The sequence below is a fragment of the Lutra lutra genome, chromosome 10 (genome assembly GCF_902655055.1).
Source record: "Lutra lutra chromosome 10, mLutLut1.2, whole genome shotgun sequence".
Taxonomy (NCBI): domain Eukaryota; kingdom Metazoa; phylum Chordata; class Mammalia; order Carnivora; family Mustelidae; genus Lutra; species Lutra lutra.
Window position 1 is genome coordinate 97,108,011 of NC_062287.1, and position 21,838 is coordinate 97,129,848.

At 52.7% G+C, this 21,838-nt stretch overlaps 1 protein-coding gene and 1 long non-coding RNA gene across 3 annotated transcripts in view; one reads left to right on the top strand and one right to left on the bottom strand.

The window, feature by feature from the left end:
• Positions 1-831: 831 nt before the first annotated feature.
• On the bottom strand, positions 832-11,351 carry LOC125079506 (uncharacterized). Its single transcript, XR_007121131.1, has 3 exons — positions 11,215-11,351; positions 1,560-1,804; positions 832-849 (listed from the first exon to the last, which is right to left on the bottom strand). It is a non-coding gene; the product is annotated as an uncharacterized LOC125079506 (long non-coding RNA).
• A 4,028-nt stretch (positions 11,352-15,379) lies between these two features.
• Positions 15,380-21,838, top strand: part of CREB3L1 (cAMP responsive element binding protein 3 like 1) — a 34,483-nt gene continuing 28,024 nt past the window's right edge. Inside the window, exon 1 of one of the 2 annotated variants that reach the window (XM_047693198.1) lies at positions 15,380-15,935. In XM_047693198.1, coding sequence (XP_047549154.1) covers positions 15,834-15,935 — 102 coding nt within the window. In that variant the 5' untranslated portion in view covers positions 15,380-15,833. The remainder of the gene's footprint in view (positions 15,936-21,838) is intronic. The other variant, XM_047693196.1, reaches the window with a different exon arrangement.

Sequence of the window (21,838 nt, forward strand, 5' to 3'; positions counted from 1 at the left end):
GGAACTTCATGGGGCCCAATTCATTCTTTTTTTTTTTTTAAGATTTTATTTATTTATTTGAGAGAGAGAGAGGGCATGAGCAGGTGGGAGGGGCAGAGGGAAAGGGAGAAACAGACTCCCTGCTGAGCAGGGAGTCTGCTGTGGGGCTCCATCTCAGGATCCAGGATCATGACCTGAGCCGAAGACAAACCCTTAACCAACTGAGCCACCCAGGCGCCCCCCAATTCATTCTTCCCTCAAGTTCAACCAGTGCCTTTTGTGTCCCTACTCGGGGTCATGCCCTGCACCAGTCCCTGGGGATGTCTCAGGGAAGACATGGTCCCTGCTCTCCAGGAACCCAGTCAAGTCTAAATTCTCAGATGTTAGAGTTCAGCCGGCTGTGTTGCCTCAAATACGGAATCCTCAAGCCCATACCCAAGTACCTGAAGCAATTAGTGTTGGGGGGCCTGGAATCTGCATTTCTTCCAGTCTCCCTGGGTGACCGACAAGCGTGATCAGGAACCGTTTCGGTGGAGGACTATCAGTCAGTCTAGGCGTTTGGAGGTCTCTTAATCAGACACACCTGGAGCCTCTGTCGGCTCGTCTGTGTCTTGAGTCTTTTTTTTTTTTTTTTAAGACTATTTGTTTTTTTTTTTTTTTAAGATTTTTATTTATTTATTTGACAGAGAGAAATCACAAGTAGGCAGAGAGGCAGGCAGAGAGAGGAGGAAGCAGGCTCCCTGCTGAGCAGAAAGCCCGATGCGGGGCTCAAACCCAGGACCTGGGATCATGACCTGAGCTGAAGGCAGCGGCCTAACCCACTGAGCCACCCAGGCGCCCCTGTGTCTTGAGTCTTGATTGAGTGTTAAGCTGTAACAAAATAATGAGGACACCTGTCAGACACACCTGAATCCAAATAGCGGCTCCATCCTTCCGTAGCGGAGTGATCTCGGGCAAATTATTTAAACCTCCCTGAGACTCAGTTTACCCATTTGTAAAACAGGGAGACTCCTGCTCCCCCTGTGAAAACAAACACCGGCGCTTAGCAGAGTGTCTCTGCAGGCAGTAAAAGCTAGATATTATTAAATTAATTAAAACTGCCTCTAGGTAAGTAATTAGAGCCAGCGACCGGAGACAGGTATAGAAAGCTTTCTTATAGGCTGCCTGGCTCAGATGCTAGGCCTTCAATTCACAGCTGTTATTATTACTATCATCCTTACGTTCGTTTTAATTCTAGGCTTATCCTCACCTCGAGCTGTACCGGCCACGCAATCTTATCCTCCCAACAGAAATCATGGATGGAGCCATGGACCCATGGCTCTGAATTGTGGGCTTCTGGAGTACCCCTAGAGCCTGCTCCAGGATGAAAGAGATTTTCTCAGGACCTTCCAGAAGGACGTGCAAGCCGCAAGCAGGTCGGCAGGAGTGGGGACCTCAAGTCCCCACTTTCAACTCCCTGCTTTTTGGGAGAGCCAGGCATAGCCCTGGGCCATTCGCCCAGCACCCAGGATCTGAGAACTGTGCAGCCCAGGGCTGCTCGGAGGCCAGAAGGAAGTGGCAGTGTCACTGTTGATAATTACATTTTCAAGTGTTCCATGGATGGAGCAGTTACCATGGTGACGCTGAGCGGAGCGGCAGTCTCTCTTGAGTTGTGAGTCAGGTTCAGCTTTATTTATTTAAAAAGAAAACCAACGCCCTGACCTGTGAAGGACAAAGCAACACGCAGGTAGAGGCTGGGGCGTCCACTCGGGGCGGGGGTGATTCAGCACGCCGCTCGCAGGCCACCGGTGTCCTGACGTCAGTTGGCCCAGCTGGCTCCCGGGGCCTGGAAAAGTCCACAGAGGTAAGTGGGGGAGGCCGGCATTTCAAACTGGCCCAGGAGAGGAAGCACAAAGGGAAGCCACACGGCCAGTGGACCTGTCGGAAACCTCTTAATGGGAAGAATATCCCATTTGCTCAGCTCTGGCCCGAGGGCGGGGCTCCTTCAGGGGACGCTTCCAGCCCTGGCAGGGCAGTCCTCAGGGCCCAAGGAGAGAGGTGAGGGCCAGGGTCTCAGGATGACCCACCCCTCAGTGTGTATACACTAGCTGTGGCCCCTGGGTGGGGGGGCGGGGGGCAGGCAGCAGAATCCTGGAAAGGACCGCAGAAATGTTCTTCCTGGGGCGACGGGGCCTTTAACCAGAACTCCAGCAGGGGGAGAGGGATCCTAATAGCACCCATGCACCAGGGACTCTGAGGATGAAATGCGATAGTATTTGCAAATGTTTAACATAGAGCTGGGCTGGCATACAGTCAGCTCTGGGGACTGAGGGCTATTGTTAACTTCTGTTCAGGCCCTTATCTTTGTCCACATGGTTAGAACCGAAGCAGCCTCCTAACTCCACGGGCTGGTTCTAGTCTTACGCACCTCTGATCTGTTGTCCACACCACCGCAGAGCGGTTTATTGAAAATGCAACCCGATCATGCTACTTTTCTGCCCCCGAAATCTGCCAGTGGCCCCATTTGCCTTCAGGATAATGCTTAGAATTCCTAGAAGGGGCTTAGGCCTTGAACGATCTGGCCCTTGGCCGCCCTCCCCAGCCCAGTCACTCACCATGCCCTGCCAGCCTCGATAAGGTGGGGCCAGTACCCCAGTACCGGCATTCTCCCCAGGGTGCCAGGCTCTGTCGTACCTCCAGGATCTTTGGCATGCCATCCCCTTGGCCCGGAAAGTCCACACTAACAAACACCTGCTTCTCCTCCAAGACCCACATCAAGGACGCCGTGTACGAGGAAATCTTCCTGTCCTCCTATCCAATGCAGAGCAGTCACTGCCCACTCTGAGCCCCTTCGGCACCCTCCATAGAGACATTTCTCACTTTACACTGCAATTCTTACGACCTGTGCCTGTGACACCTTTCAGCTTCTTGAGAGCAGCACTGATTCTAAATGATGTCTGTTTGCCCAGAACATAGATAGTACCCTAACCTTCACAAGGGAGGACTGCAAATGAATGAATGAATGAATGAATGAAGACAAAAATCCATTTCTAGAGAAGGAAACTGAGGCCCAGATAGGAGGAGTGACTTGGTTAAAGTAGAGTCCGGAGGCCCTCTGACTCTAGGACCATCTGATTCCAGAGACCAGGGACCATCCATTCATGGCTTACTAAACACCAACCACCCAGCAGATACAATCTTGTCCCTGGAGTAGCCCTGGCCCCCAGGACCCCACAGACAGGTGGGATAGAATGACAGATATACAGACAATTCCCTCACTTTTCACTGTGAGCTGGGACAGAGGATGTAGGAGTGATGGGAATTCCAGGGACCACGATATGGATGGAGGTAGAGGGAGGTCCTCTGGGTCTGTGTCTTCTACTCCCTCTGTGCCCGTTCTGGAGCCCAAGTTCCCACAGACAGCTAGCCCAAGGCAGCAGCCTTCCAGGTGCTGCTAACACAGGTAAACAGACATCTACACAGGCACACACATACCTCAGAAAGGTGACATGGACACTCAGTCACAAGGACACATTTGCACCCCTCAGCCATCAGGTCAGGGGCCATCCAAGAGCAAAGACAGATGAAATCAGACTGCAGGGCATTCTTGGGTACTTCACACTATGCCTCGCCCTTTCGCACACCGGGTCCCACTGGATCCCCACCTGGTGAGGTCCTCCAGGCAAGACAGATAAACTGTTTTCTCCCCCATTTCCAGATGGACAAACTGAGACTCTGAGAGATTTAGCTGACTTGCTTCCCACGCCCCCAACCACCACCACCGGGTCGTGGAAGTTCTGGAACTGACCCATCATTCTGCAAGCATTTGCAAGCCTTTAGTCTGTGCCAGACCTTCTGCGGGGTTCAGGGCATGCCGAGGCGAATTGGCCACAGCCCCTGCCCCTCATGGGAGATGACAGCCACGTCTAGCCCCAAGATCTGAATCTGGGTGTAGCCAGGTGAGCCTGAGCTCCTGTTAGCCTCTGCAACTTAAGAGTTTTGAGTCTCTGATTCAAAACATAAATGAGATCAAACCTGTCCGATGCTCAAGCCCTCCCATCACACCCATCGCGCTCCGCAATACCAGACCTGACCCAGCTCTCTTCTTATCACCGCCCACCTCTTGTCCCACTGGCCTCCTGGCTGTGCCCACAGCAAAAGAAGGACCTCCGACCTCCGACCTTCGCACCTTCTCTTCCTGCTTCCAGACACGGTTTCCTGCAGATAGTCACAGAGCGAAATCCCTCCTGCTGCTCCTGGTCTCTGCGTCTTCAAGCAGCAGGACACCACTGAGTCCGAAACGATGGCCCCATGCTTTTCTTCAAGGTACTGTCTTCATATGACAATTATGTGTATTTGACCATTTACGACCTCCTGGTACAGAAGGGTAAGAATGTGCCCACTGTGTTTACTACTATACCCTCAGACCCTAGAATGGTGCTGGGCGCATCACAGGAACTCAGTAAATTTTGACGAACAGGAATGTATCAATCATGCTGTTTCCTCCCCTTTAAAATGACACCTGGAGCACCTAGCTAGGAGGACTAATTATGTTACACACAGAAGATGCCGAGCCCGGCGCTGGGTGCTTCGCTGCGCAGGAGAACGCTGGTATTTGCTTTGCTCTTGCTATCACTGGTGGGCCAATGGGGGAGCAATGGGGGTGACAGGCGTGAGGGTAAGTCACACGCTGTGGTAACGAAGCTCTTGTTTCTGAACACAGTCCTCCACTTTGGGGCCCAGGCAGCAGCCCCTCCATGGGCCTGAAGATCAGGGACCAAAGCTCCTGCCCTCTTGCCTGCGGGGGTCATCCTCAGGGTCTTGTCCGGATGGCCAGGAGACCTCTGGGCCCCGCCTGGGCTGGGGGCAGTGGGCGGTGTCCCTGACCAGGCCTAGGAAACCCTTGATTTCCACCCCCCTGGGAGCAGGCCCCACATCAAAGCCAATCTCAAAGGGGCGAGGCCTCGAGATAAATGGAAGATTAAAGAAGGCGAGGTCTCCACAGGCCACAGGGAGAGGCAGCAGGCAGGCGACCACAGAGGGGAGGCCCTGACACAGCCCGGGCAGCAGCCATCTTGGGGGGCAAGAGGTGAGAGGAGAGCCCAAGCCTAGGCGAGTGGAGTAGAGCAGGGATGGGTAGCTCAGCCTGGGCCTGGCTGCTCCCCCTACCCCAGGCTTGGCCCTCCCACCCCAGCATTAGACTTGGGCCTGTTCCTCCAATCCAGGTCTACTTCTTAACCCTTTCCCAGCCAGACAGCAGCAGGGAAGTGCATCAGAGGAACCCCCAGGCCTCTCTTCAAGAGAGTTTGTTTGGTCATTGGGTTCAGTCATTGGGGTTTGCTCCCTCCAGCAAAGGAGCCTGTAATGAAGCCCTCCTGGTCCCAGTCTTCCTCCCCAGGAAGGTCTGTAATTAGTGCAGGAGGCGAGGCTGGGAAAGCTCAGACAATGTCATTTGAACCAGGATGAGACAGGGCTCAATTGCTAGTCTGCACATTTTTTTTTTTTCTGGTGCCATTTCATATACAAAACTCCAGCAAGCTTAACCCTTTCCTGGCTGGGCCCTGATGCTGGGGTTTCAGCCTGGCATATCACCCATCCCTGTGCCCAACGTGTGCCTGTCGCGCCTGTCCGCCACGGAAGCCCCAGTGCAGGAGAGCCATGATTTCCGGCTTCTCTAATGGCCAACGCGGCCGTCTGACAACCCATCATCCAACAAGACTTTGCTGAGTGTCACCGGATGCTAAGCACGGAGGAGAGAGGACCCAGAGGGAAGTCTATCATCTTGCCATCAAGGAGATTACAATCCTCTGAGCAGTGGAGGAATGCAGACCAGCAACAGGTGGTAATCGATGCAAGACAGGATAGAATCAGACGGTGAGGACCAGCAAGGGGCAGGGAAGGACGTCGCGTGCAGTCAGAGTGCACAAGACGGGAGGTTTGTGTGTGGTAAGCATTCTGTAGATATGGACTGACAGAACCATCTTCCTGGAGCCGAGCATTTTGGCAATCAGGGTGTGAGGGCTGAACTCACAAGGACAAGGGAGGCAGGCAAAGCCTTAGCAGCTCTGAGCCAGCCCCAGATGGAGACAAATGTCAGAGTCTACTGAGAGGCACAGGTTACCGCTTCCTCTCCCATGCCCTGAAGCACTCATTCTGAATCCCTGAACTACAGTTCATATCACACTGACGTACAGCCTGTCTGATTACAGATCTGAGACCCCACCGGACTTTGAGCAACCTAAGGTCTCTGGTGCCTAAGCACTGAGCCTAGCACTCAAGAGGTACTCAGTAAATGCTCATTAAATAAATGACTGAGTTTTGGATGGTAGGATGGAGGTGTGAGGAAGAATCCACCTCCACAGCCTTTCCCAGAGGGGATGCCAGCTGTGGCCTCACTGCCCTTATCAATCATAGCACAATCTCCCTAACATATAAAGAGCTTCTAAAAATCAATAAGACAAGACCAACCACTAATTTTGAAAAGGTCAAAGAATATGAACAGGGTCTACAGAAAAGAAAACTTAAAGTGTTGTTGGGCATCTAAAATGACTCTCAGCCTCACTAATAGAAGAGAAATGCAAGCCGGAAACCATTCAAACGTTTACTGATACCCTTTATTTCAAAGACAGTAGAGAAAGCAGCACTGTGTACATTGCTGCTCCGGGGCATGAATTGATATGAACCAGTTGACACTATCTATCGACATTACAAATGCACATTCTCTTTGACCCAGTAATACCTTGCCTGAGAATTTACCCTACAGATACACAGTACTTGAACAAGACTATCATTACAGCATTGTTTGTGATAGTAAAAACTTGGAAACAATTCAAATGTCCATCATCTAGGGATAGATAAATAAATTATGGTACAGTCATACAATGGGTAGCTGTGCAGCTACTTAAAAAAAAAGAATGAGGGGGGCGCCTGGGTGGCTCAGTGGGGTTAAACCTCTGCCTTCAGCTCAGGTCATGATCTCAGGGTCCTGGGATCGAGCCCCGCATCGGGCTCTCTGCTCAGCGGTGAGCCTGCTTCCCCCTCTCTCTGCCTGCCTCTTTGCCTACTTGTGATCTCTCTCTCTCTCTCTCTGTCAAATAAATAAATAAAATCTTTTTTAAAAAAATAAAATAAATTAAAAAAAAAACAAGAATGAGGAAGTTCTCTATGTACTAATATAGGCAGATCTCCAAAACAGATAAAATAAGGGAAAAAAAGATATAGAACAATGTATATAATAACCCTCTTTTCAGTTAAAAAAGAGAAAGAGATGGGTGGCTCCATGGGCGAAGTGTCCGACTCTTGATTTCGGCTCAGGTCTTGATGTCAGGGTCGTGAGCACCGTGTCGGGCTCCACATGGAGCATGGAGCCTGCCTAGGATTTTCTGTCTCCCTCTGCCCCTCCCCACCACTCTCTCTTTCTCTCTCTCTCCAAAAAAAAGAGAGAGAGGAAAAAATATATAGATACATATGCATACACACACACAAACATACACACCCCAAAGAAGGGTACCCAAGGAAGCAATCAAATTGATTGTATGTTGGTTAAAGAGTGAAAATGTAGCCATGAGGATGGAGGATATAGGGATGGGAGGATTACCTCTTATTGTATTCCTTTTTTTAATGTTTTGAGTCACGTGACATATTATCTACTCAACAAATTCAAAAAGACCAAAAAATAACAATAATAATTAAAAAAAAAAAAAACCTCAAAAGCCATCTACCTAGATATTGGGGGTTCTAGGCTTTTTCCCAAGTTGCTAGGTAGAGAGCATCCTACCTCACTTTCCCTTCCCGGGCCCTGCCCTATTTTCCCAAGGCCTTGGATCCCGGTCTGTGGTGGCTGTTGTCCCAAGCGGTACTTCACATAAGGGCAGGCTACAGACAGGGGTCCAAGTCACCATGTGAGCCCCAGGAAAACAGGATAATCCTGGTATCTGCCTCCGAGGGCTGTGAGAAGGCTTAAATGAGGCTTAACTAAGAAAAGGAAGAGGAACTGCATACATTGATCCTGAGATGTGATAAATGTTACTGTAAAAATGTACCAGGCCCACAGTTGGTGTTTTTTTGCCAATTGTTGGTCTTTGTCTTATTGATTTACAGGGGCGATTTATGGATTCAGAAGATTGAGATCCTCGCGGCCAATCGGCAGAGCATTGAAGGGCAACGGGACCAGAATACATGACAGTTTGTGAGAATCCTTATTTCTATGATGATTTCCCCTCCAGGCCATGCAGGCGAGGGTCTGCAGGCATCCCAACTAGAGGCCCTAAGGCTCATCTGGACAGGCCCGAGAGACGGAAGTCATTATTCATCGGCTCTGTGTCACTGGGTGTCACTGCCAGTGTCCCCGGGGTTGCCAGACACGGTCATTCTCCACTTCAGCTCTCAGAACAACTCCCCTTCCACTCTCGATCAGACTCATTCTTTGCGCCTTCCCTAGAGGTGCCCGGTTTGTGGAGCACATGCCTGGTGCCGGGCCGTGTAATGACTGAATTCACTAACGGATGAATTAAGGCCTATCCTGGGAATCCCCAAGTCTTCGTGCAGGGGCTCCCCAGGGGAGACAGACTCCAAGTGGACAGGCCTGAAGGGGTACAGCAAGGGATCAGGGCCCCAGATACACACCACTGGAGCCCCTCGCCCTGATCCTCGGGTTTTTGGTGCTTGCTTGCCACAGAGCTGAGAAAAAAACGTGGCTCCCCTGGGCCCACATCCATTCATTTTCTCCAGGGAATTAGTCCGCCCTTCAATTCTGGAGGCTCCAGAAATGTTCCTCAGAGCATCTGGAATATATATTTGCTCTCCCTGGTGATTGCCAAGGCCAGCTCTGCTGGTTTTCTGTTTGTTCTACTCAGCCATGGGAGCTGGAGCTTGTTCCTGAAGATGGGGGATGCCCATGGCCCCCAAAGTCCTCTCTCTCTGCAGGACAGGGGATGGGAGCCCAGACGTGGACCTGCTCTTCAAGCAAAGGAAACTGAATGAAGGCTACTGAGAATTAAAGATTTGAGTCTCCAAAGCCCCCAGGTTCCTCCCAATGCCCCCAGAAAGCCCCCCATTACTACAAACTTGTCCAGTCCTAGAGTCTGGATCCTACCTGGAAAGATTAAGTTAAACAGATCAAATTCCCACTCGAGCTTAATAGCTGTGTGACCTTGGACAAATAACATAACCTCTCTGAGCCTCACCTTTCTCATCTATAAAAGTAAAAATATTTCTGTATTTACACCTTATCTCACTTCAGGGTAAATTAAAGATATTTGAGAAACCCTGCAGACAACAGAATTAGACAGATCTTAATAGGAGAAAAAGGATACAAAGAAAAGGGGGATAAAGACCTAAGATGAAGCCAGGGCTGCAGTCAGTCTGTGAAATGGAACACCTCTGTCCCGCCCCCCCCACCCCTGCCGTGAGATCCTGTTACAGAGGTGTGCCCCAGCAAATTCACCTCTGAGCTTCCTGACAGCCCACATAAAGGAAATTCAATGAGACACAAAATCTGAAGTGGCCATGAGATTCAAAATAGACCCACAGCTCAGAAGCGACCAGCTTTTCTGTACCCTGAGGTCAACGAAGCTCTCTCCCCTAGACCTGGCAAAGGGGGCAGGTTGGGGAGGAGGAGTGTATATATAGCGAAGCTGAGGCTATCTTCTAGGGCTTTTTTGTGTGTTTGAAATAAAATAAAATGCCTGACAGTGACCCTTAGAGCAGCTGGCCCATAGTAGGTGCTTAATACATCCATCCTCTCTCCCTTCCTTCCTTCCTTCCTTCCTTCCTTCCTTCCTTCCTTCCTTCCTTCCTCCTCCTCGGTCCTCTGTCTCTTCCCAGGTAAGGAGTGTCTGTGAGATCTGTGCGCACAGCTCTTCAACCCTTTAGCACATGCTAATTAAATACTTACTATGTACCAGGCTCTGGGCAAGGCCAGTGCAGAACTGCCCTAAACCTCACTCAATTCTTTCCTGCTGTCCCCAGATCCTTCTTGGTCTCAGAAGTCCTCTCCACCCCCCACCACCCAGTCCTTCCCCCCCACCACCCACCCTTCCGGGTCTCAGGGCTCTGCCTCCCCTCCAGCAGGCCTATAAACCCCAGGGAACCCCACTCCTGTGGCTTGCCCCTCATTCCCCACATAGCTTCAGGCTGCTCCCTCCTGCCACGTGCAAAAGCACCATTAATCTTCCACTCCGTCTCCCCCGGTCCTGCTGCCTATTGGAAGAAGATGGAAACCAGATTTGCGGCCGCACGCGCTGGCGGGGATATGCACAGAGGGGTGGGCCCACTTCTAGGTGTGAGCTGGCGCTCTCTCTCCCGAGGTTTGCACGTGGGTGCAAATGGCAGAAGCCCCCTCAGGTCGGGTCGGCATCTCCAGACACAGGATCAGCCGCCCGTGTGGCGTGAGCGGGCACGGTCTCACGGCCATCCACTGCAAACTCAGCTCCTGGCTGATGGATGCCCAGAGACACAGGAGCTCCTCACACACAAAGCCCACATGTGCTCTCTGGACAGAGGGAGACCGAATCACAGCAGCTCAGGGCTGGTAGGATGGAATCTGAGCGATTATCCTGTCCCAGACCCTCATTTTACGAAAACAAATCTGAAGGCTTAGTTTAACCTTGACCCTTACCTGTCCCCACACACTTGAACACTGCCTGGGTGCATTTTAGCAAAGCTTTGGATTTAAATGCCCGATGCTGCTTCTGTGCTTTCCTGCTGATGGGCCCCTTCAGCCTCGCCAGCCTTGGAGGTTGGGGAAACTGAGGCATAGAAGCAGGCAGGAGGTAGACTGAGCAAGTGCGGCAGTAGGGGACAGGGTCTAGCCTCTGAACTTTCCGGTACCTCTGTGCTCCCTCTCAGTCCCATATTTCCAGCTCTGCCAGGCCTAGGTGGGGCAGGATTTGCTGGGGAGTGTTCCCGACAACACAAGGGTTCACCAAGGCAAGAGGAAGGGCTGGCTTTGTTGTCTTTTCTCCCCTGGCTTCCATTAGAAAGCAAAGGGGCTAGAGGCTGGATACCTTAGTATATGTACTCTGGGGTTGGAGCCAGTGGCCTGAATTATAGAGGCATCTAGAAGCAGAGTTGGTACAGGTGACTCGGGGTAGGGGAAAGAAGGGTGAGTTCAGAGCAGGACTGAGCAAAGCAGGAAGCGGGTGGAGCTGTTCCCCAGGCTGCAGGCAGATAGAGGGCCAAGGGGCGGGCCTGCCTCCAGTCCAAAGAAGGGACAGTAGAACAGAAATTCAGGGAAAACGAAGCTTAAATAATTACCAGGAAAAGTCACTGGAAGAGAGGCAAGTGTTTTCTTAGTCCTTAAGGAACTTCAGTCTTCAGAGAATTTGGAGAGGGGGAATAAATCAAGATCCTTTTCCAAGGCAGGGTGGCTGGTGATTCACTAGCTGCTGAGGAAGGCCCTGGAAGGCCCTCCCCTCAGCTCCTGCCTCTCCCTAGTGAGCAAACCCAGTTCATCTGGGGTGAGCGGAAAGGGCCCTGGGTAAGAAGCCTGGAGGCCCGGATTTCATCCCTATCTCTGCCTCCTTTAAATCTGGCGACCTAAAGCAAGCCTCCTATGCCCCAGGCCTTGGTCTCCTGCAAAATAAAGGAGTGGTAAGTCATGAACTCTCTGAGCCCTGGTTTTCTCATCTGAGTATTGGGGATGTTAATAAATCACGTTTCACCAAATCTAAGAATCGATATCATCGATTGTATGATGTACCACTATTTCATGTACATTCAGAAAAAACTACCTAAGTATCACATGCCATCCATTATAAGACACATTCTGATTTCCGCGATGCTGAAACGTACCTCCCAGCATCAGTGAATATGATACTCATTTCACAACCGTCTTCCAAGAATTAAATGCGATAACGTAAGTATTTAGTGCCTGGTACAATGCAAGTACTCAACAGATTTCAGGTATTTTTATGGTTCAGGGTGAAGCAGGGAAGGAACCAGGCCAAGGGGATGGGTCTGAAGCCCACCCCCACCCACCCGGCGGGGTGCCACCCCAGGGACTCCAGGTCCAGCCCCAGCAGGGGGCACAGGGAAAGCAGCCATGCAGCCCCTTTTAGGAAGCCACAAGAGAACAAAGGGCCCCATCTGTGCCCCGGAAGTCAGCCTAATCTCCAGGATGAATGTGTTTTCATTTCTCAGAAGTTCCTGTTAGAGTATGCCGAAGTGTTTTTCCCTTTACAATCCAGGCAAACAAGGCAGGTTTACTTTGGGTGACCTTCTACCCACCACCCAGGGCCTGCCTGCCGAATGTAAATACCCAGCCTCGCACCCTTCTGGAGGCTCTGGGCGGGAGCCTGGAACATCGGAGTGCCAAGCCTCCTAAGGAAGCAGGTGCTTCGCCCCTTCCCACCTCCACTCTCCAACAAGACCTATGCTGGTATAGACGCGTTTAGAAGGTCATTGGAGAGGACAGGACCCTCTGCATCATTAACACATCTTCCCTTTTATTGATGTGAAAACTGAGGCCCACAGAAGGACAGTGACTCTCCAGGGGTATGAAAGCGTGGCCATCCCCATCCAAGCCCCCACCCCCTCCACCCTCAGATATACACACACACCATCCCTGCTCACAGCACAGCCGGACAAGGAGCCCCTCTCTCCACCTGACCTTCAGGGTCTGGGACAGGCAGGAAGCTTATCTCTGTCCTTTCTCTCTGGTGCGTCATTGCCTGGGATGGGATGTCTTTATGCATTTCGCTTACCATCTGAAACAGGGGCTGGAGAACAACAACCAGATGTTCCTAAGCCCGTAACGGAAGGGGCTACAGTCTGTGCTTTTCTTGACCTGGACTGCAGGTGTTTGCAGATCCAATTCTGGCCTCCTTCCCCTGACCCTTCAGATGCAGAGAAGGGGCCTGAGAGGGGCTGGGCTGTGGGGCCAGGTCCAGGGACTGGTAGGGAGGGAGCAGACCCTCCCTATTAGGAGACACCCCAAACCTCAGACCCAGTGAGTTGTCTAATTTCCTCTCCCCAAAAATCGGTAAGAGAAGATACAGAAAGGACACACAGCTACAGAAGGCTTCGGGGGGCCCCTCCAACCTGAGCTAGCACCACTCTCTTCAGTACTTGAAAAGAACAGAGCCTCGAGCCTCCTATGATCATACGTATCAGGTTGGTGGAGGGCACCGGGGTTTCACGTTCGTCCCTCTCGCTCCCACACCAATGCCTGCCTCTCCCACTCTTTCTGTTCTACTAACTGTTCCCTCTGGCTGCAGTCCTTTTCCCTCTACTGTGCCCCCTTTTACCGTTCAGTCCAGGCCTGTGTTCTCAGCTCACACATCCCGTCTTCAGAGAGGGCTCCCTTCCCCACTCAGTTGGATCACACTGGTTTATTTCCTTCATGGTACTCCCACTATCTGAAACCATTTTCTTCCATTTTTTCTACCCATTCTTCCCTCATTGACTGTGGAAAAATTCTTAATCACCGCTATATCTCCAGTACCGGGGCTGTTTATCACGCTCAGTAATACTTGCAGAACATGTGACTAAATTCCCTGCCGTACTCGTCCTTGCAGGACTTCGCCATCCCCTCTACCCGGGAAAAAAGAAAGATCACGCTCCTACTATGTGCCAGGCTCTGCACTGCCCATTCCCTCTCTTCTCTTCTCCCCCCACCCCGCCCCCTCCACCACCCCCGACCCTCAGGATTTCTCCTGGGAGATCCTGCCTCTCAGACTCCACAGGAGGTACCAGAACCAGATTGTCTCCCCAGGATTATTTCCAATGGTTTCCTGGGGTGTTCACCTGGGTAAGAATCAGGAAAGAGAGGACACTCTAATCCTATTTATCTAAAACTATATAATCTTCCCCAATCATTTAAATGGTGCCTCTGTCTCCAATTACAGAGCCGGCTGAAAGGAACACACACACAATTTCCAGCCAACCTCAGGCAGAGGACAGTTTTCTTCCTCCTGGGGGCCTGCAGGGACTCCAAGCTTAGGGACCGGGACCCCCGACACCTGCTACTTCAAACTGACCTGCCACAGACTGGTGTGTTAGCCCTGCCAGAGACTATGCCCCTCCTCCTGGAAAAGGATCGGCCACATTCTCAGTGCTGGAATGTTCCCCAGGTGGCCAGATGTGAGGCATGTGGGGAACACGCCCAGGGTCTCAGCACCCTAATTCTACCTGTCACTGTTTTGAGAGTCTGCTGATTGCTTTTGGGCCCACCTAGAATGTGGGCGATATTCTCAGCTTCTCAGAAGCAAACTCTTCAGGAAGCTTGGGCACTAATAGTCATGTGACAGCCTGGAGGGTCAGAACCTTATTCTCCATAACTCTGTCAACTGGGTCATGAGACAGAGGGAAAGCCACGCGCCTGCCTACCTGCCCCAGGCGAGCAAGCAGCTTCTATCTCTGCCTCACCGTGTGTGCCCACCTTGGCACGGAGAGAGAGCAATTTCGGTGACACTCTGGCTTAACCGCAATGACATCTCTGCTTCTTAAAGGTTTTTTGGTTCCTGAGCTAATTAAAAGCCCCAGACTGAGAGGACACACTTAATCCTATTAATGACTTCTGGGCAAGAACCAGTGTGCTCAGCCCTCGGAATGAGTGCCTTTCTCATTCCCTCCATTTGTTCAGGTGCCTGGTGATTGTTTATCAGCTTTTTCAAGAGATTAAGCTGAACTCCCTGGCAGGCCACTTAGGTACTGGTTCCAGGGGGTCTGGGAGTGTTCGGTGACCCTGGGGTGTGCAGACAGCCACACCTGGCAAGCTCCATGGGCTCTGCTGTTCTTCAATGTCTTGCTCTTACGAGCCATTAGAGGGACTGGATGACTGATGAGGAGTCCTCGCCTCATTTCTGCTGTTCACTGCCCCCTTTCACACACAAAACACCTGGATACGGTCCTTGCCCTGAAGGATCTCAGAGTCTGGTGGGGTCATAGACATGTGAGCAAACGGTGACAGTAACACATCAGACTCACCACAGAGGAGGTAAGCACACTGTGTCCCTCGAGTGTATAGGATGCTAACTGCTCCAGCCTGCAGACCAGAGAAGTCTCCCTGGAGGAGGAGACATGTGAACAGATCTCCACCGAGAGATCTGTTGAGGGGCCCATGAGATAGAATTGCCCAACTTTGGATTTGGTTCAGGCTCTAGCATAAGGCTGGAAAAATGGAAATAACTCAGCTCCCTCATCAATTTATGGGACAGTGGTTGGCAAAGCCTCGACGAGATGCCGAGGTTCCAGGAACACAGTTATTGGCTCCAGGATAATTTTGCTTCAAGCCCCTACCTTGATCTTTAGAGAACAGAGACATTGAACAAGGAAGATCAGCTTGCCATTGTCTCTTTAAAAGAGGAGGGACCATTCCTCAGGCCCCTCCCTCTCCTCATTAATATGAAATTTATCGTGAATATTGATGTGGGGGCGTGGCGCGTCGGCCAGCTGGGCTAACCAGCCAGGGGTTCCCGGTTTCACAGAGAGGAAAGTGACAGAAGCTGTGCAGAGGGAGACGCAGAGAGAGCAGAGCGCCGGGCAGCCACCCAGTCTCGGGGGAGCGCTTAGCTCCCCCACCCCCGGCTGCCACCCTGTCCGGGGGGCTCCTCAAGCCCTCAGCCCCACTCCTAGGCTCCCCATGGAAGCCAGCTGTGCCCCGGGAGGAGCCGGAGGAGGAGGAGTCGGCTAAATGCTCGCGGTGAGCCCGGGGCCCCTGAGCCCAGCCTGCTCCGCGCCGCTGCCCTAAGGCCCCCGCGCCCCCGGCGCCCCCTACCCGGGGCCGCGCCGCCCCTGCCCGCCCCTCCCCGGGGCTTTGCCCCGGACCTGCCCCCGCCCGCTAGCCTGCGCTCAGACAGGAGCTCTGGGCCGGGCGCGCCGCCGCCCTGGAGTGAGGGAAGCCCAGGCGAAGGGGGTCTCTGGAGCCCGCCGCGATGGACGCCGTCTTGGAGCCCTTCCCGGCCGACAGGCTGTTCCCCGGATCCAGCTTCCTGGACTTGGGGGATCTGAACGAGTCGGATTTCCTCAACAATGCGGTAAGACGAAGGGTCTGCGTCCCCTTTCCACCACTCCGCACCCCTCTTCGCGGCGCGCCTGACCACCCCCCCCTCCCGGAGGGACGGGACTACACATCACTGGGCAGAAGCGGGGGAGGGGGCTCGGTGCAGGGTCCCCGAGAGACACGTGGTTAGAGCTGTGAGATTTGGGCACTAGATCCCTCCATACCCCCGCTAGACCCCGAACCTGGGCCGGAGCCTCTGAGCTTGAGCTAGTGCGCACCCCTCCTGGGGGCTCCGTCCGTGGATACATTGACCTCGGCTTTCTAGGGGGAAGGGGATGTCGAGGAGTCGGGGCCAGCGGATCCCTGAATACGTGCCCGAGGGACACCAGTCCTGCCCCCCCACGCCCCCCACCAGTTTTCCAGTGGTTCTCCACCCACCCCCGGGGTTCCCGGACCAGATTGGGCGAAAAGTGGCGGCGCCCCTGCCTGCGCCCCCTTTAGGACCTCGGTGGCTCAGCGGCTGGTTCTCCGCTGGGGGGCGCACACGGAAGTGTTCGGAAGGCCGGGGACCCGAAGCCCCTTGGGGGGCCAGAGTCGTACCCCGGTTCTAAGGGAGTCCTGGTAACTGAGGGGTGCTGCCGCGGCCGCCCGCGGAGTCAGGCCTGAGGTTCCCCAGGGACGGACCTGAGGCTGAGATGGTCAGGGCAGCACAGGGTGATCGGTCAGGAGAAGGGAGATCTTTCTCCCCATCTTTGTGTCTCTAGTTCTGTTCCTCCGTCCTTCGTATCTCCCTTTCTCTGACTCTCTCCCTTTGTCTTCATGACTATCTCTGTCTCTGAGCTTGTGCTTCTCTTTCTCTCTCTTCCCCTCCCTCCCTAAGGAAACGTGGCTTCTCTTCTTCCCTCCCTTCCTCCCTCTCTCAGGCTCAGCCCTAAAACCCTGCTGGGGGGAGGGGCATGGGCTCCGCAAGGCAAGAAAATATTTGGGTTCAGAAGGGCCTGCTGAGTTGAAATGTGGACAGCTTGGGGAATCTGCTGGGATTCCCCCCACCACCACCACCATGCAGTGAACTGCCCATCTCTCTCTCTCTCTCTCTCTCTCTCCCCCTCTCCCTCCCTCCCTTACACACACACACACACACACACACACAGACACACACACACACACACACACCCGTCTGACGGATCTCTGCTGGCTAGTCTCCACCTCCTGGGACCACGATAAACTTGGCCAGACAAGAGCCAAATGCACAGAGACGTCCAGGATTGGACATCGTGGACTTTGACTTCAGTTGTCCCATCCCATCTAGACTGATGGCGGCGGAACAAGCCAAGGGACAGGAACCTGAGTCCAGGAGGCATGGGGTGTGAGGTCTCCCAGCCCTCCATTAGGGATATCTGGGTCACCCTGCTTTCTGAGGATGGCCCCTGGTCCCAGGGAAAGGGAGCAACACAATTCTGCACACAGGCCAAGTACAGGAGGTGGGGAGGACTTGAGCTGGTAGTGGGGAGAGCAGGGTTCTAGTCCTGCGCCTGCTTCAGCATCCCACTGTGAGCTGTGCCTCTGCTGCTTTGTCTGTAAAGTGGGGAGAAAGTGAATCAAGTCTTTCTAAGGATAGTCTGGCACAGATCCTGGGGATCAAGTGGCAGGGAATGGGGGTTCTGTACACCCCTCCTGGAGTTGGTAACGGATACCAGTCAGAGGGAGAGGAGTTTGGAGTTTGTACCCGTACAGCAGGGGTGCAGGTGGGGGGTGGTGGTAGAGCTCTCCCTACAGCACCATGAGGTGCCCTCAGCAGCTGAGTGGGTCTTTCTTCTGAATGAACTCTGCTGCCTACAGCCTCTTCCTGATCCTCCATTCAGCCTTGTGTCCCCAGCTGCTCAGCTGGGCCTTGGTCCAGCGCAGGAAAGGAGGCAGGATCAGACAGTGGTATCCAGCACTGGGACTAGGGAGGGAAAGCCCTGCTGGGGAAACTCCTGACCTTGAACCTAGGCAAGGCCAAGCCAGGCAGGGAGAGAGGAAGGGATTTCTAGGAGGATAGACCAAGAACTCCCAGCTAGGAATCTGGAGATTTGGTTCTAGCTGTTCTGCCACCAGCCAGCCGGGCAGTTCAGACAAGTGGCTTTTCTTCCTCTGGGCCTTGGTTCCCTCATTTGAAAAATGGAGGTATAGATCCTTCCTCATAGTGATGAGAAAATTAATTTAAAAAATCAATGGAGGAAAATGCCTGGCAGGTAAGTTTCTATAGTTAACTTGTTCCAGAAACTAGATGGAGTGGTAGTTAAGAACTACTCAACAACGAGTTGCTGTGTGACCTTGAGCAAGTCACTTTCCTTCTCTGGTGCCTCCACTTATATGTCCAAGATCCCTTACAGCTGGGACCACATACCAACCCTACCCCGGACTCCCTCTTCATTCTGCATGAGGGTAGGGAAATGTTTCCAAGGTAAGGATGGGAAGGGGTGGAATCTGTGTGTTTCCCAGTCTAGAAGGTAGAGAACAGGGTATTCACTCTCCTTCTTAAAAATCCAGATAAAGGCCATAAGATCATGTGGAAAATGTGTGTGTTCTGTTGCCCCATCCAAAAAGCAAGAACCCAAAATTCTGATGCTCACCCTGGACACAACTCTGTAAGAAATACATGTTCGCATGGACAGAGACAGAATGAGTTTGCAGTTCAAGTCAGGTACGTTTGGAGGGTTAGGGACATTTTCTTTTTACCTTCTATGAAGATTCCTTCATGCTGTTCCCAGCTTATCCGTGTGATTCTCGGGGACACCCCTCAGAAGGGGCTGTGCTTCCTGACAGATGTGGGGGACTTCTACTCCCTCTCCATCCCCCATTCCTTCACAGTTCCTGATGTGACCACAGGAGAGCCCTTGTCCCCTGTATCCTGTGATCCTTCAGCACCTGGGCAGGTATGAGAGAGGGACTGGTGCTCAGAAAGCTGGGATAAAGGACAAGAGGGAGAACAGGTTGTGTCTCCAGACAGAGATATTAGGTCTGTGTGCCTCTTGCCTTCTTCTTCTGGCTAAGGAGAAGGACTGACTCTAGTTTCTCCAGAGAGAAATGGCTTCGGATCCCACAGATGCCCCAGCTGGGAGGGTGTGGGGAGGAGAAGGAGGAAGAGGAGTGCTGTTTTCTCAGAGGGGAGCAGCAGGAAGCTGCAAGGATGTTTGCCCAGTACATTCATTCGTTTACCTCCCAGCAGTTGGGGAGGCCAGGTGTGGAAATGACTAGGACCTAGGGACCAGCCCAGGGGAAGGGAGGTGTGGGGGCTAAGCCAGGCCCAGAGCCTGGCTTCTCCAGAGCTAAATAGGGAAACAGAGAACCGCCACAACCACCACTATCCAGCCTTGGGGGATTAGGGAGATTAGAGAAGTATGTGCATTTGGGTGTTCCTATGTCTGTGTGTGGGCCTTTAACAGCCCCTAAAAGGGGAGGGGTGTGTGTGTGTGTGTGTGTGTGTGTGTGTGTGTGTTTCTCTTTAAATTTTCACCAACAGGAAAGAAGACCCAAGGGCCAAGGCACTCCGGTCTCAGAGTAGAATCCCCTAGAAAAGGACTAATGGAGAAGCTAAAATCTCAGGGCTCCAACTCAGGAAGGGAGATCTCCCCAGACACCTAGTCCTCCTCCAAAACACTGAGTTTGTTTGGGGTAGGGGTCTTTTGTTTTGTTTTTGCTTCCCCCACTGGGATACAAGCTCCTTGAGGGTAGGAGTCTGTCTTGTTCGCTGTGCTATCCCCAGTGCCCAGCACAGTGCTTGGCAAAGAGGAGGCCTCAACCGAGGATGGCTAAATGAAGGAAAGGGGGCCCACCCCAGACCTCATGTATTTTTAGGGAGGAGGAACAAGGGTGCTTAAGCCGCCAGCCATCAGGATCCTGCAAGCCATCCTCTGAGGTTCGAGAAGGGATCTCCATGATCCCCAATGAGTTGTCATTGCCTTGAGTCATCCCCATCCTATGGCACAGACCCCTGGGGCCCCTGGACAAGGATAATATAAATTAGTTGACCCACAGCAGATGTGAACTTGTGGCTTAGGCCTCATCTTTGAACATTAGCCCTAGGCCTTCCATCTTCCCCAGTTTTCTCTTGTTCAGGTTGCTCTGGGACTCCTGGATCCATACTTACCCAGCTTCAAAGGAAGTCTCTTCTAGTCCTGCCGCAGGGCTGTTGCATACGCTGTGTCTGACATCTAGAACACTTCCCCTCTGGTTCTCTCCATCCCGTTCTCTTTAGTCCAGATGCCAACTCTTTGGAGCAGCCTCCTGACCACCTCAAGTGATCCCTGACCCCCTCTCATTTTCTGGTTCAGCCCTTGAGGCCTTCATAGCCCTCATCCCAGTGTACAGCTATGTTGCTGGCTTACTGTCCATCTCCTCCACTGAGGAAGCAAGTTCCATGAGAACAGAGACCCTGTCAGTTCTGTTCAAGGCCATAAACCTAGCCCAGTGCTCTGGTACAAAATAGGGGCTTAATATAGTCAAACTCCATCATAAGACAAGAAGCCAAGTCCAAATTTTTCAGTCATGTAAAATGCAGAGTTATGTTATTTCAGAAGCAATGAAAAGCAACCTTCTTCTGTTGGTCTGTACTATCACAAAAAGCCCAAAAGTCAAGATCATGGAACCTGACCACATGCGGCAGACCAAATCGAGAAAGCTCTGGAGGAGCGTGGGACAGTCACTTCTTTACCAACCGGCCCACCCCGAGATGAGGGTTTTGCCCACCATCACTTGAGGTGGGCTCCAGGCAGAGGACAGAGCCAAGTTTGGGTTGCCTTATAGTGGATTTTGCTCCATTTCAAGGATTTACCATGTTTGTAGAGAAAATTACTTCAGACTAGAGCAGTCCCTGGAAGGGAATAGGAGAATGTTTTTTAAAAGACAGGCCTGAGTGTTGCAGAAGTGTATTGCTAATTCCAGAAGGGGCCCGGGAGTTCTCAGGGTCCTGGCCTGGTTAGCATGGAAGGTCACTGGGATGCTGGACCCCACCAAAATGCTGCCTGTACCCCAAATGGGGTCCCTCTGGCTTCCCTGGACCAGCTGGGGCCTCGCTTGGTTGTTCTTCAATCCATGCATCCAGTCTTTTAACAAATGGGCACAGAAGGAGCCCTTTGCCGGTCACTGTGTATAGCGACCTCCAGCAACTGACAGACAAGTGAGAGAGAGGTGGGGGAACACAGTAGCAGCACCACAGGTGCAGGGATGGTGCAGAGCAGGGCGGGCCCCCCAGGAGGAGCATCCAGCTGAGATCGAGGTCACGGCAGGTTTCTTAGAGGAGGGGACTTGGCACACACTCTCTCCATCATGGCCCCATCCCTCTTGGCAAAGGACTTGCTGGAAGGCACTGTCTCTTTTATTGAGCCTGTAGAGGTATCCTTGTCCCCTGTGCAGGTAAGAAAGTCAAGTGTGGAAAGGAGCCAGGGATCCCATGGAGTGAATCTATCTCTCTCTCTCTCTCTCTCTCTCTCTCTCTCTCTCTCTCTCTCGTTCTGGTTTGCACTTTGCTCTCTAGGCCAGGGGAAGTTTGGGCTGTCTGATATGAGAGGGACCCCGCCTTCATTCTCTCCCACTGTCAACCTCAGGGAACCATGGATGCCTGGAGCGTTAGGGGCAGTGCCAGCAGCTCGCCTGACCAGTGAGCCGAGCAGAGGCCCCATGGCCTGTCCCATGCCCTGTCCTCAGATTCGCTTGGGCATGCTGCTCCCCGACCTACCTGGGAACTTGAACCTTTGCTCTCTGTAGCTCCCAGGACTCCCCAGGAGGGTCTATTTATGTCTGGCTGGCCTGCCTGCTGTGCCAGGAGAGGACAAAGGACAGCCCCACCTTGTGTCTTCCCTTCCCCATACCATGTGCCTCCTGCAAATCCTGGTCCAGAGGCCCTCCTGGAGCACCCTCTCTGGGACCTGGCTTGCCCCTGAACCTCCCTCAAGA